At 54.0% G+C, this 12,207-nt stretch overlaps 1 protein-coding gene across 1 annotated transcript in view; it reads left to right on the forward strand.

Annotated features, from left to right (window-relative positions):
- Nucleotides 1-335: 335 nt before the first annotated feature.
- LOC124043115 (2-iminobutanoate/2-iminopropanoate deaminase-like) overlaps nucleotides 336-12,207 on the forward strand; it is a 15,647-nt gene continuing 3,775 nt past the window's right edge. Inside the window, exons 1-2 of the mRNA XM_046361332.1 lie at nucleotides 336-513; nucleotides 11,931-12,036. Of these exons, the coding sequence (XP_046217288.1) occupies nucleotides 449-513; nucleotides 11,931-12,036 (171 nt within the window). The 5' untranslated portion in view covers nucleotides 336-448. The remainder of the gene's footprint in view (nucleotides 514-11,930; nucleotides 12,037-12,207) is intronic.

Here is a 12,207-nt window from a genome sequence, read left to right on the forward strand (position 1 = left end):
ATGGCCGCTAATGTTAACACGATGGCCGCTAATGTTAACACGATGGCCGCTAATGTTAACACGATGGCCGCTAATGTTAACACGATGGCCGCTAATGTTAACACGATGGCTGCTATTCGGTGGTATTGGCCTCACACTCCAAAAGCCCCTATAAGGCAGGGAGTTATCTCAGTCTCCAATCCGTACACTTGCACATGGACACTCATAGAAGTCATCCTGCACTAGTGATTTGGATTTCTCTTGCACTTTTCCACCAGCCAAAGCACTTGACCTTGTATAAAGGGAAATGGCCGCCTCCGCCCCTAGCTTGTAGCACCGCTAGCGTGATGCCAGCCACAGCAGATACTTTGCCCCAGCTGTGTTTGTCGAGTCAAAGGTTTTCCTGAACAGTGGTTCACTTCACTTTGTCCCAAGCTGACGTCTGTGACTGTAGTTTACTCTGGACACGATGGCTGCTGTTCAGAAACTCTTTCCTTATACTCCTAAAGCACCTATAAGGCAGGGGATTTACAGGTAGGCCTCACCTATATTTTACTAATCATTCATCAATGTGTTTTGTGGTGAATCTTTAGAATGCAACTTAGTGCATGGCTTATCTACATCGCTATGGACTGTGTTTCATAAACTCATGAATAAGTAGATCAAACACCTGATATGACTATATAAAGTAGGTTAGAGACAATGTTGTGTTTTGAACCTTCATGTTAGCAGGGAGTCCCATTGAGCCCAAGGTTGTTGTGCATAGGAGTGCTGCATTTCACAAATACACAACAAATTACATAATCACGACAGCATAAGATAATAAGAAAACACAAAAAAGTTGTTACCTAAAAGCTAGTTAAGGTTACTAAAGGCTAGTGTAAAAGTTGTTACCCTAAAAGCTAGTTAAGGTTACTAAAGGCTAGTGTAAAAGTTGTTACCTAAAAGCTAGTTAAGGTTACTAAAGGCTAGTGTAAAAGTTTTTTACTAAAAGGCTAGTGTAAAAGTTTTTTACTAAAAGGCTAGTGTAAAAGTTGTTTACTAAAAGGCTAGCTAAAAGTTGTTTACTAAAAGGCTAGCTAAAAGTTGTTTACTAAAAGGCTAGCTAAAAGTTGTTTACTAAAAGGCTAGCTAAAAGTTGTTTACTAAAAGGCTAGCTAAAAGTTGTTTTACTAAAAGGCTAGCTAAAAGTTGTTTTACTAAAAGGCTAGCTAAAAGTTGTTTACTAAAAGGCTAGCTAAAAGTTGTTTACTAAAAGGCTAGCTAAAAGTTGTTTACTAAAAGGCTAGCTAAAAGTTGTTTACTAAAAGTTGGCAACTGTGGTCAGGAGCCAATAAAAGGAGGGGGAGGAGTTTGTTACCATGATCAGAGATAGTAAAAAGAGGATCAAGGTCCACCCCACTAACTAATGGTTAAGGTTGTCTGTTACAGAAACTATGCAGGGCAGCCATAATACTTCAAAGGAAATCCAATAACACGTTCGATGTGTTGACCTAACAACAGGCTAAAGGACAAGTCACCTTTTACTTGAATATAACATGGTCAACATAATAGCTAGAAGGAATCTGGTTATTTAAAGATAATTGATATTCCAGTCTCCGTGCACAGGCACATGGAAGTTATGATGTACTCTTTATACAGCTTCTCTCTAGGTGTTCAATGTAGGAGGACAAACTCACCTCTTCTCGTATCAATACGTAGCACCACCTGGGGGATCCCAGCCACGGCAGACACATCCATAGGGAGTGGAGAGGTTACGGGAGTGGAGAGGTTACGGGAGTGGAGAGGTTACGGGAGTGGAGAGGTTACGGGAGTGGAGAGGTTACGGGAGTGGAGAGGTTACGGGAGTGGAGAGGTTACGGGAGTGGAGAGGTTACGGGAGTGGAGAGGTTACGTGGAGTGGAGAGGTTACGGGAGTGGAGAGGTTACGTGAGTGGAGAGGTTACGTGAGTGGAGAGGTTACGGGAGTGGAGAGGTTACGGGAGTGGAGAGGTTACGGGAGTGGAGAGGTTACGGGAGTGGAGAGGTTACGGGAGTGGAGAGGTTACGGGAGTGGAGAGGTTACGGGAGTGGAGAGGTTACGGGAGTGGAGAGGTTACGTGAGTGGAGTGGAGTGGTTACGGGAGTGGAGTGGAGTGGTTACGGGAGTGGAGTGGAGTGGTTACGGGAGTGGAGTGGTTACGGGAGTGGAGTGGTTACGGGAGTGGAGAGGTTACGGGAGTGGAGAGGTTACGGGAGTGGAGAGGTTACGGGAGTGGAGAGGTTACGGGAGTGGAGAGGTTACGGGAGTGGAGAGGTTACGGGAGTGGAGAGGTTACGGGAGTGGAGAGGTTACGGGATTGGGGTGGAGAGGTTACGGGATTGGGGTGGAGAGGTTACGGGATTGGGGTGGAGAGGTTACGGGATTGGGGTGGAGAGGTTACGGGATTGGGGTGGAGAGGTTACGGGATTGGGGTGGAGAGGTTACGGGATTGGGGTGGAGAGGTTATTGGGGTGGAGAGGTTATGGGAGTGGAGTGGAGTGGTTACGGGAGTGGAGAGGTTACGTGAGTGGAGAGGTTACGTGAGTGGAGAGGTTACGTGAGTGGAGTGGTTACGTGAGTGGAGTGGTTACGTGAGTGGAGTGGAGTGGTTACGGGAGTGGAGTGGAGTGGTTACGGGAGTGGAGTGGAGAGGTTACGGGAGTGGAGAGGTTACGGGAGTGGAGAGGTTACGGGAGTGGAGAGGTTACGGGAGTGGAGAGGTTACGGGAGTGGAGAGGTTACGGGAGTGGAGAGGTTACGGGAGTGGAGTGGAGTGGTTACGGGAGTGGAGTGGAGTGGTTACGGGAGTGGAGAGGTTACGGGAGTGGAGAGGTTACGGGAGTGGAGAGGTTACGGGAGTGGAGAGGTTACGGGAGTGGAGAGGTTACGGGAGTGGAGTGGAGTGGTTACGGGAGTGGAGGGAGTGGTTACGGGAGTGGAGTGGAGTGGTTACGGGAGTGGAGTGGTTACGGGAGTGGAGTGGAGTGGTTAGGGGAGTGGAGAGGTTACGGGAGTGGAGAGGTTACGGGAGTGGAGAGGTTACGGGAGTGGAGAGGTTACGGGAGTGGAGAGGTTACGGGAGTGGAGAGGTTACGGGAGTGGAGAGGTTACGGGAGTGGAGTGGAGAGGTTACGGGAGTGGAGTGGAGAGGTTACGGGAGTGGAGAGGTTACGGGAGTGGAGAGGTTACGGGAGTGGAGTGGTTACGGGAGTGGAGTGGTTACGGGAGTGGAGTGGTTACGGGAGTGGAGTGGTTACGGGAGTGGAGTGGAGAGGTTACGGGAGTGGAGAGGTTACGGGAGTGGAGTGGTTACGGGAGTGGAGTGGTTACGGGAGTGGAGTGGTTACGGGAGTGGAGTGGTTACGGGAGTGGAGTGGTTACGGGAGTGGAGTGGAGAGGTTACGGGAGTGGAGTGGAGAGGTTACGGGAGTGGAGTGGAGAGGTTACGGGAGTGGAGTGGAGTGGTTACGGGAGTGGAGTGGTTACGGGAGTGGAGTGGTTACGGGAGTGGAGTGGTTACGGGAGTGGAGTGGGGAGTGGAGAGGTTACGGGGAGTGGAGTGGTTACGGGAGTGGAGTGGTTACGGGAGTGGAGTGGTTACGGGAGTGGAGTGGTTACGGGAGTGGAGTGGTTACGGGAGTGGAGAGGTTTCGGGAGTGGAGAGGTTTCGGGAGTGGAGTGGAGTGGTTACGGGAGTGGAGAGGTTACGGGAGTGGAGAGGTTACGGGAGTGGAGAGGTTACGGGAGTGGAGAGGTTACGGGAGTGGAGAGGTTACGGGAGTGGAGAGGTTACGGGAGTGGAGTGGAGTGGTTACGGGAGTGGAGTGGTTACGGGAGTGGAGTGGAGAGGTTACGGGAGTGGAGTGGAGTGGTTACGGGAGTGGAGTGGTTACGGGAGTGGAGTGGTTACGGGAGTGGAGTGGTTACGGGAGTGGAGAGGTTACGGGAGTGGAGTGGAGAGGTTACGGGAGTGGAGAGGTTACGGGAGTGGAGTGGTTACGGGAGTGGAGTGGTTACGGGAGTGGAGTGGTTACGGGAGTGGAGTGGTTACGGGAGTGGAGTGGTTACGGGAGTGGAGTGGTTACGGGAGTGGAGTGGTTACGGGAGTGGAGTGGTTACGGGAGTGGAGTGGTTACGGGAGTGGAGTGGTTACGGGAGTGGAGTGGTTACGGGAGTGGAGTGGTTACGGGAGTGGAGTGGAGAGGTTACGGGAGTGGAGTGGAGAGGTTACGGGAGTGGAGTGGAGTGGTTACGGGAGTGGAGTGGAGTGGTTACGGGAGTGGAGTGGAGTGGTTACGGGAGTGGAGTGGTTACGGGAGTGGAGTGGTTACGGGAGTGGAGTGGTTACGGGAGTGGAGTGGTTACGGGAGTGGAGAGGTTACGGGAGTGGAGAGGTTACGGGAGTGGAGTGGAGTGGTTACGGGAGTGGAGAGGTTACGGGAGTGGAGTGGAGTGGTTACGGGGGTGGAGAGGTTACGGGAGTGGAGAGGTTACGGGAGTGGAGAGGTTACGGGAGTGGAGAGGTTACGGGAGTGGAGAGGTTACGGGAGTGGAGAGGTTACGGGAGTGGAGAGGTTACGGGAGTGGAGTGGAGAGATTACGGGAGTGGAGTGGAGAGGTTACGGGGTGGTTAGTGGAGTGGAGAGGTTACGGGTGGAGTGGAGAGGTTACGGGAGTGGAGTGGAGAGGTTACGGGAGTGGAGAGGTTACGGGAGTGGAGTGGAGAGGTTACGGGAGTGGAGTGGAGAGGTTACGGGAGTGGAGTGGTTACGGGAGTGGAGTGGTTACGGGAGTGGAGTGGTTACGGGAGTGGAGAGGTTACGGGAGTGGAGAGGTTACGGGAGTGGAGTGGAGTGGTTACGGGAGTGGAGAGGTTACGGGAGTGGAGTGGAGTGGTTACGGGAGTGGAGAGGTTACGGGAGTGGAGAGGTTACGGGAGTGGAGAGGTTACGGGAGTGGAGAGGTTACGGGAGTGGAGAGGTTACGGGAGTGGAGAGGTTACGGGAGTGGAGTGGAGTGGTTACGGGAGTGGAGTGGAGTGGTTACGGGGGTGGAGAGGTTACGGGAGTGGAGAGGTTACGGGAGTGGAGAGGTTTACGGGAGTGGAGAGGTTACGGGAGTGGAGAGGTTACGGGAGTGGAGAGGTTACGGGAGTGGGAGAGGTTACGGGAGTGGAGAGGTTACGGGAGTGGAGAGGTTACGGGAGTGGAGTGGAGAGAGTACGGGAGTGGAGTGGAGAGGTTACGGGAGTGGAGTGGAGAGGTTACGGGAGTGGAGAGGTTACGGGAGTGGAGTGGAGAGGTTACGGGAGTGGAGTGGAGAGGTTACGGGAGTGGAGTGGAGAGGTTACGGGAGTGGAGTGGAGTGGTTACGGGAGTGGAGTGGTTACGGGAGTGGAGTGGTTACGGGAGTGGAGTGGTTACGGGAGTGGAGTGGTTACGGGAGTGGAGTGGTTACGGGAGTGGAGTGGTTACGGGAGTGGAGAGGTTACGGGAGTGGAGAGGTTACGGGAGTGGAGTGGAGTGGTTACGGGGGTGGAGAGGTTACGGGAGTGGAGAGGTTACGGGAGTGGAGAGGTTACGGGAGTGGAGAGGTTACGGGAGTGGAGAGGTTACGGGAGTGGAGAGGTTACGGGAGTGGAGAGGTTACGGGAGTGGAGAGGTTACGGGAGTGGAGAGGTTACGGGAGTGGAGAGGTTACGGGAGTGGAGTGGAGAGGTTACGGGAGTGGAGTGGAGAGGTTACGGGAGTGGAGTGGAGAGGTTACGGGAGTGGAGTGGAGAGGTTACGGGAGTGGAGTGGTTACGGGAGTGGAGTGGTTACGGGAGTGGAGAGGTTACGGGAGTGGAGAGGTTACGGGAGTGGAGTGGTTACGGGAGTGGAGTGGTTACGGGAGTGGAGTGGTTACGGGAGTGGAGTGGTTACGGGAGTGGAGTGGAGTGGTTACGGGAGTGGAGTGGTTACGGGAGTGGAGTGGAGTGGTTACGGGAGTGGAGTGGAGTGGTTACGGGAGTGGAGTGGTTACGGGAGTGGAGTGGTTACGGGAGTGGAGTGGAGAGGTTACGGGAGTGGAGTGGAGAGGTTACGGGAGTGGAGTGGAGAGGTTACGGGAGTGGAGTGGAGAGGTTACGGGAGTGGAGTGGAGAGGTTACGGGAGTGGAGTGGAGAGGTTACGGGAGTGGAGTGGAGAGGTTACGGGAGTGGAGTGGAGAGGTTACGGGAGTGGAGTGGAGAGGTTACGGGAGTGGAGTGGAGTGGTTACGGGAGTGGAGAGGTTACGGGAGTGGAGTGGAGTGGTTACGGGAGTGGAGTGGTTACGGGAGTGGAGTGGTTACGGGAGTGGAGTGGTTACGGGAGTGGAGTGGTTACGGGAGTGGAGAGGTTACGGGAGTGGAGAGGTTACGGGAGTGGAGTGGTTACGGGAGTGGAGAGGTTACGGGAGTGGAGTGGAGTGGTTACGGGGGTGGAGAGGTTACGGGAGTGGAGAGGTTACGGGAGTGGAGAGGTTACGGGAGTGGAGAGGTTACGGGAGTGGAGTGGTTACGGGAGTGGAGAGGTTACGGGAGTGGAGAGGTTACGGGAGTGGAGTGGTTACGGGAGTGGAGTGGTTACGGGAGTGGAGTGGAGGTTACGGGAGTGGAGTGGAGGGTTACGGGAGAGGTTACGGGAGGAGGGAGTGGAGAGGTTTGCGGGAGTGGAGTGGTTACGGGAGTGGAGTGGTTACGGGAGTGGAGTGGTTACGGGAGTGGAGTGGAGTGGTTTGCGGGGTGGGTGGGAGGGAGTGGTTACGGGAGGGAGGTTACGGGAGTGGAGAGGTTACGGGAGTGGAGTGGAGAGGTTACGGGAGTGGAGTGGAGAGGTTACGGGAGTGGAGTGGAGTGGAGTGGTTACGGGAGTGGAGTGGAGTGGTTACGGGAGTGGAGTGGAGTGGAGTGGTTACGGGAGTGGAGTGGAGTGGAGTGGTTACGGGAGGGTGGTGGAGTGGAGTGGTTACGGGAGTGGAGTGGTTGCGGGAGTGGAGAGGTTACGGGAGTGGAGAGGTTACGGGAGTGGAGAGGTTACGGGAGTGGAGAGGTTACGGGAGTGGAGAGGTTACGGGAGTGGAGTGGAGAGGTTACGGGAGTGGAGTGGAGAGGTTACGGGAGTGGAGTGGAGAGGTTACGGGAGTGGAGTGGAGAGGTTACGGGAGTGGAGTGGAGTGGAGAGGTTACGGGAGTGGAGTGGAGTGGAGAGGTTACGGGAGTGGAGTGGAGAGGTTACGGGAGTGGAGTGGAGTGGTTACGGGAGTGGAGTGGAGTGGTTACGGGAGTGGAGTGGTTACGGGAGTGGAGTGGTTACGGGAGTGGAGTGGTTACGGTAGTGGAGTGGTTACGGGAGTGGAGTGGTTACGGGAGTGGAGTGGTTACGGGAGTGGAGTGGTTACGGGAGTGGAGTGGTTACGGGAGTGGAGTGGAGAGGTTACGGGAGTGGAGTGGAGAGGTTACGGGAGTGGGTGGAGAGGTTACGGGAGTGGAGTGGAGAGGTTACGGGAGTGGAGTGGAGGGAGTGGTTTACGGGAGTGGAGTGGAGTGGTTACGGGAGTGGAGTGGAGTGGTTACGGGAGTGGAGTGGAGAGGTTACGGGAGTGGAGTGGAGAGGTTACGGGAGTGGAGTGGAGAGGTTACGGGAGTGGAGTGGAGAGGTTACGGGAGTGGAGTGGAGTGGAGAGGTTACGGGAGTGGAGTGGAGTGGAGTGGTTACGGGAGTGGAGTGGAGTGGTTACGGGAGTGGAGTGGAGTGGTTACGGGAGTGGAGTGGTTACGGGAGTGGAGTGGTTACGGGAGTGGAGTGGTTACGGGAGTGGAGTGGTTACGGGAGTGGAGTGGTTACGGGAGTGGAGTGGTTACGGGAGTGGAGAGGTAACGGGAGTGGAGAGGTAACGGGAGTGGAGAGGTAACGGGAGTGGAGAGGTAACGGGAGTGGAGAGGTAACGGGAGTGGAGAGGATATATGAGTGGAGAGGTTACGGGAGTGGAGTGGAGTGGTTACGGGAGTGGAGTGGTTACGGGAGTGGAGTGGAGAGGTTACGGGAGTGGAGTGGAGTGGTTACGGGAGTGGAGTGGTTACGGGAGTGGAGTGGTTACGGGAGTGGAGTGGTTACGGGAGTGGAGTGGTTACGGGAGTGGAGAGGTTACGGGAGTGGAGAGGTTACGGGAGTGGAGTGGAGTGGTTACGGGAGTGGAGTGGAGTGGTTACGGGAGTGGAGTGGAGTGGTTACGGGAGTGGTTAACGGGAGTGGAGTGGTTACGGGAGTGGAGTGGTTACGGGAGTGGAGTGGAGTGGTTACGGGAGTGGAGAGGTTACGGGAGTGGAGTGGAGAGGTTACGGGAGTGGAGAGGTTACGGGAGTGGAGAGGTTACGGGAGTGGAGAGGTTACGGGAGTGGAGTGGAGAGGTTACGGGAGTGGAGTGTAGTGGTTACGGGAGTGGAGTGTAGTGGTTACGGGAGTGGAGTGTAGTGGTTACGGGAGTGTAGTGGTTACGGGAGTGTAGTGGTTACGGGAGTGGAGTGGTTACGGGAGTGGAGTGGTTACGGGAGTGGAGTGGTTACGGGAGTGGAGTGGAGTGGTTACAGGAGTGGAGTGGAGTGGTTACAGGAGTGGAGTGGTTACGGGAGTGGAGTGGTTACGGGAGTGGAGTGGTTACGGGAGTGGAGTGGTTACGGGAGTGGAGTGGTTACGGGAGTGGAGTGGTTACGGGAGTGGAGTGGTTACGGGAGTGGAGTGGTTACGGGAGTGGAGTGGTTACGTTACGGGAGTGGAGAGGTTACGGGAGTGGAGAGGTTACGGGAGTGGAGAGGTTACGGGAGTGGAGAGGTTACGGGAGTGGAGAGGTTACGGGAGTGGAGTGGAGTGGAGAGGTTACGGGAGTGGAGTGGTTACGGGAGTGGAGTGGTTACGGGAGTGGAGTGGAGTGGTTACGGGAGTGGAGTGGTTACGGGAGTGGAGTGGTTACGGGAGTGGAGTGGTTACGGGAGTGGAGTGGTTACGGGAGTGGAGTGGTTACGGGAGTGGAGTGGTTACGGGAGTGGAGTGGTTACGGGAGTGGAGTGGTAACGGGAGTGGAGAGGTAACTGGAGTGGAGAGGTAACTGGAGTGGAGAGGTAACGGGAGTGGAGAGGATATATGAGTGGAGAGGTTACGGGAGTGGAGTGGAGTGGTTACGGGAGTGGAGTGGTTACGGGAGTGGAGTGGTTACGGGAGTGGAGTGGAGAGGTTACGGGAGTGGAGTGGAGTGGTTACGGGAGTGGAGTGGTTACGGGAGTGGAGTGGTTACGGGAGTGGAGTGGTTACAGGAGTGGAGAGGTTACCGGAGTGGAGAGGTTACGGGAGTGGAGAGGTTACGGGAGTGGAGTGGTTACGGGAGTGGAGTGGAGTGGTTACGGGAGTGGTTAACGGGAGTGGAGTGGTTACGGGAGTGGAGTGGTTACGGGAGTGGAGTGGAGTGGTTACGGGAGTGGAGAGGTTACGGGAGTGGAGAGGTTACGGGAGTGGAGAGGTTACGGGAGTGGAGAGGTTACGGGAGTGGAGAGGTTACGGGAGTGGAGAGGTTACGGGAGTGGAGAGGTTACGGGAGTGGAGTGGAGAGGTTACGGGAGTGGAGTGGAGTGGTTACGGGAGTGGAGTGGTTACGGGAGTGGAGTGGTTACGGGAGTGGAGTGGTTACGGGAGTGGAGTGGTTACGGGAGTGGAGTGGTTACGGGAGTGGAGTGGTTACGGGAGTGGAGTGGTTACGGGAGTGGAGTGGAGTGGTTACGGGAGTGGAGTGGAGTGGTTACGGGAGTGGAGTGGTTACGGGAGTGGAGTGGTTACGGGAGTGGAGTGGTTACGGGAGTGGAGTGGTTACGGGAGTGGAGTGGTTACGGGAGTGGAGTGGTTACGGGAGTGGAGTGGTTACGGGAGTGGAGTGGTTACGGGAGTGGAGTGGTTACGGGAGTGGAGAGGTTACGGGAGTGGAGAGGTTACGGGAGTGGAGAGGTTACGGGAGTGGAGAGGTTACGGGAGTGGAGAGGTTACGGGAGTGGAGAGGTTACGGGAGTAGAGAGGTTACGGGAGTAGAGAGGTTACGGGAGTAGAGAGGTTACGGGAGTAGAGAGGTTACGGGAGTAGAGAGGTTACGGGAGTAGAGAGGTTACGGGAGTAGAGAGGTTACGGGAGTAGAGAGGTTACAGGAGTAGAGAGTTGTGGAATAGAGTTCCATTTAGTCATGGCTCTATGTAGTACTGTGCGCCTACCGTAGTCTGTTCTGGACTTGGACTGTGAAGAGACCTCTGGTGGCATGTCTTGTGGGGTGTGGACTGAGAAGGCCGGGAAAGACAAGAGACACCAGAGTTGATAATTGTAATAATTATTGCACATGAACACTCACTTATTCGGGAATAATTGCAATCAATATATATATATTTACGCCCAGTGTGTCGTCCTGATGTCTGTTGGACTCGTCCGTCTTTCTGTTGGAAAGTTCATCTGAACTTCTCTTTGAGTCCCTGGAGTCTTCCGTGGTTAGAATGGATACTTCAGAGTCCCATTCAGAAATGTTCTTATAGAATAGATGTTTCGGCGGTTGTCGGTCTTCGCATTCCAGGTCGACATAAATTCTAGCTGCAGACTAGTAATTAGTATCGAAGATTTGCTCTTATTCTGTCGCTATCAATAGTCTGAGTTTAACCATTTCCACCAGTGTAGCCAATGGTTTGGTTAGGAATTCAACAATCATTACAACCTTAGCTCCCTCAGACGACCGAGGAATACATGGTCTCTATTCAATCCTTAGCCCTCTCGGTAATCGAGGTACATTTGGTCTCTATTCAAACCTTAGCCCTCTCGGTAATCGAGGTACATTTGGTCTCTATTCAAACCTTAGCCCTCTCGGTAATCGAGATACGCATGGTCTCTATTCAAACCTTAGCCCTCTCGGTAATCGAGGTACACTTGGTCTCTATTCAAACCTTAGCCCTCTCGGTAATCGAGGTACGCTTGGTCTCTATTCAAACCTTAGCCCTCTCGGTAATCGAGGTACACTTGGTCTCTATTCAAACCTTAGCCCTCTCGGTAATCGAGGTACACTTGGTCTCTATTCAAACCTTAGCCCTCTCGGTAATCGAGGTACACTTGGTCTCTATTCAAACCTTAGCCCTCTCGGTAATCGAGGTACACTTGGTCTCTATTCAAACCTTAGCTCCCTCAGCTGACCGAGGTAGGATTGGTCTGAAGTGGGCTTCTCCAGGTGGGGTTTATATTCGGAACAGCAGAAAAGGCTGTCCCATGATGCCAGATCGATGTCTGTGCTCATGGGGCGGGCCAATGACTTAGTTAAACTCCAAAGGGAATTGGATTCTCTTCCCGTAAACAGTTTAAAATCACATGACATAATTACACAAATAGTTTAATCTTTACTCATTCATTTTATACAATGATTAGATGCAAATCTCATAACGGAGGCTCTCTTTTAAAAACAGAGTTGTGGTAATGTGGCTGTATTGTCTCTCATGAGGTCACAAACACTAAACAAAATGGACCGGTCGTAGCTGGATTCTCCACCGACCATTTACACATTCTCCAAAACATGGATCTTGTTCAGTTCTGTGAGATAGAAGAAGTTCCTTTGTTCTAATGTGAACCCTCTCTCTATACCGCATGAGGGAGAGAGTCTCCTCCAGGAATTTATGACCTGAGATAACAGAACCTGGGTGTAGGAGGAAGAGCGTGGGAAGGCACTCGCTATACCCAAAGAGTGCCACGTCATGACACCAGCAAATTATTGATTTCATGAACCTTGTTTCATAAGTTACATATGTTAACGTGGGCTGTTTTTTTAGCACTTTATGACAGGTTGAGTTGCACATAGTGGACTTCCTAGTAGAGTGACTTATGTCCAATTGTTTGTGCTCCAGCCAGGCGGTGGTGGTGGATCGGACCATGTACATCTCCGGCCAGCTGGGGCTAGACGTGGCCTCAGGGAAGCTGGTGGAGGGAGGGGTACAGGCTCAGGCCAGACAGGTGAGAGCTGGTGGAGGGAGGGGTACAGGCTCAGGCCAGACAGGTGAGAGATGGTGGAGGGACGGGGGGTCAGGTCAGACAGGTGAGAGCTGGTGGAGGGAGGGGTACAGGCTCAGGCCAGACGGGTGAGAGATGGTGGAGGGAGGGGGGGTCAGGTCAGACAGGTGAGAG

This window comes from Oncorhynchus gorbuscha, linkage group LG09 (genome assembly GCF_021184085.1).
Source record: "Oncorhynchus gorbuscha isolate QuinsamMale2020 ecotype Even-year linkage group LG09, OgorEven_v1.0, whole genome shotgun sequence".
Classification (NCBI taxonomy): Eukaryota; Metazoa; Chordata; class Actinopteri; order Salmoniformes; family Salmonidae; genus Oncorhynchus; species Oncorhynchus gorbuscha.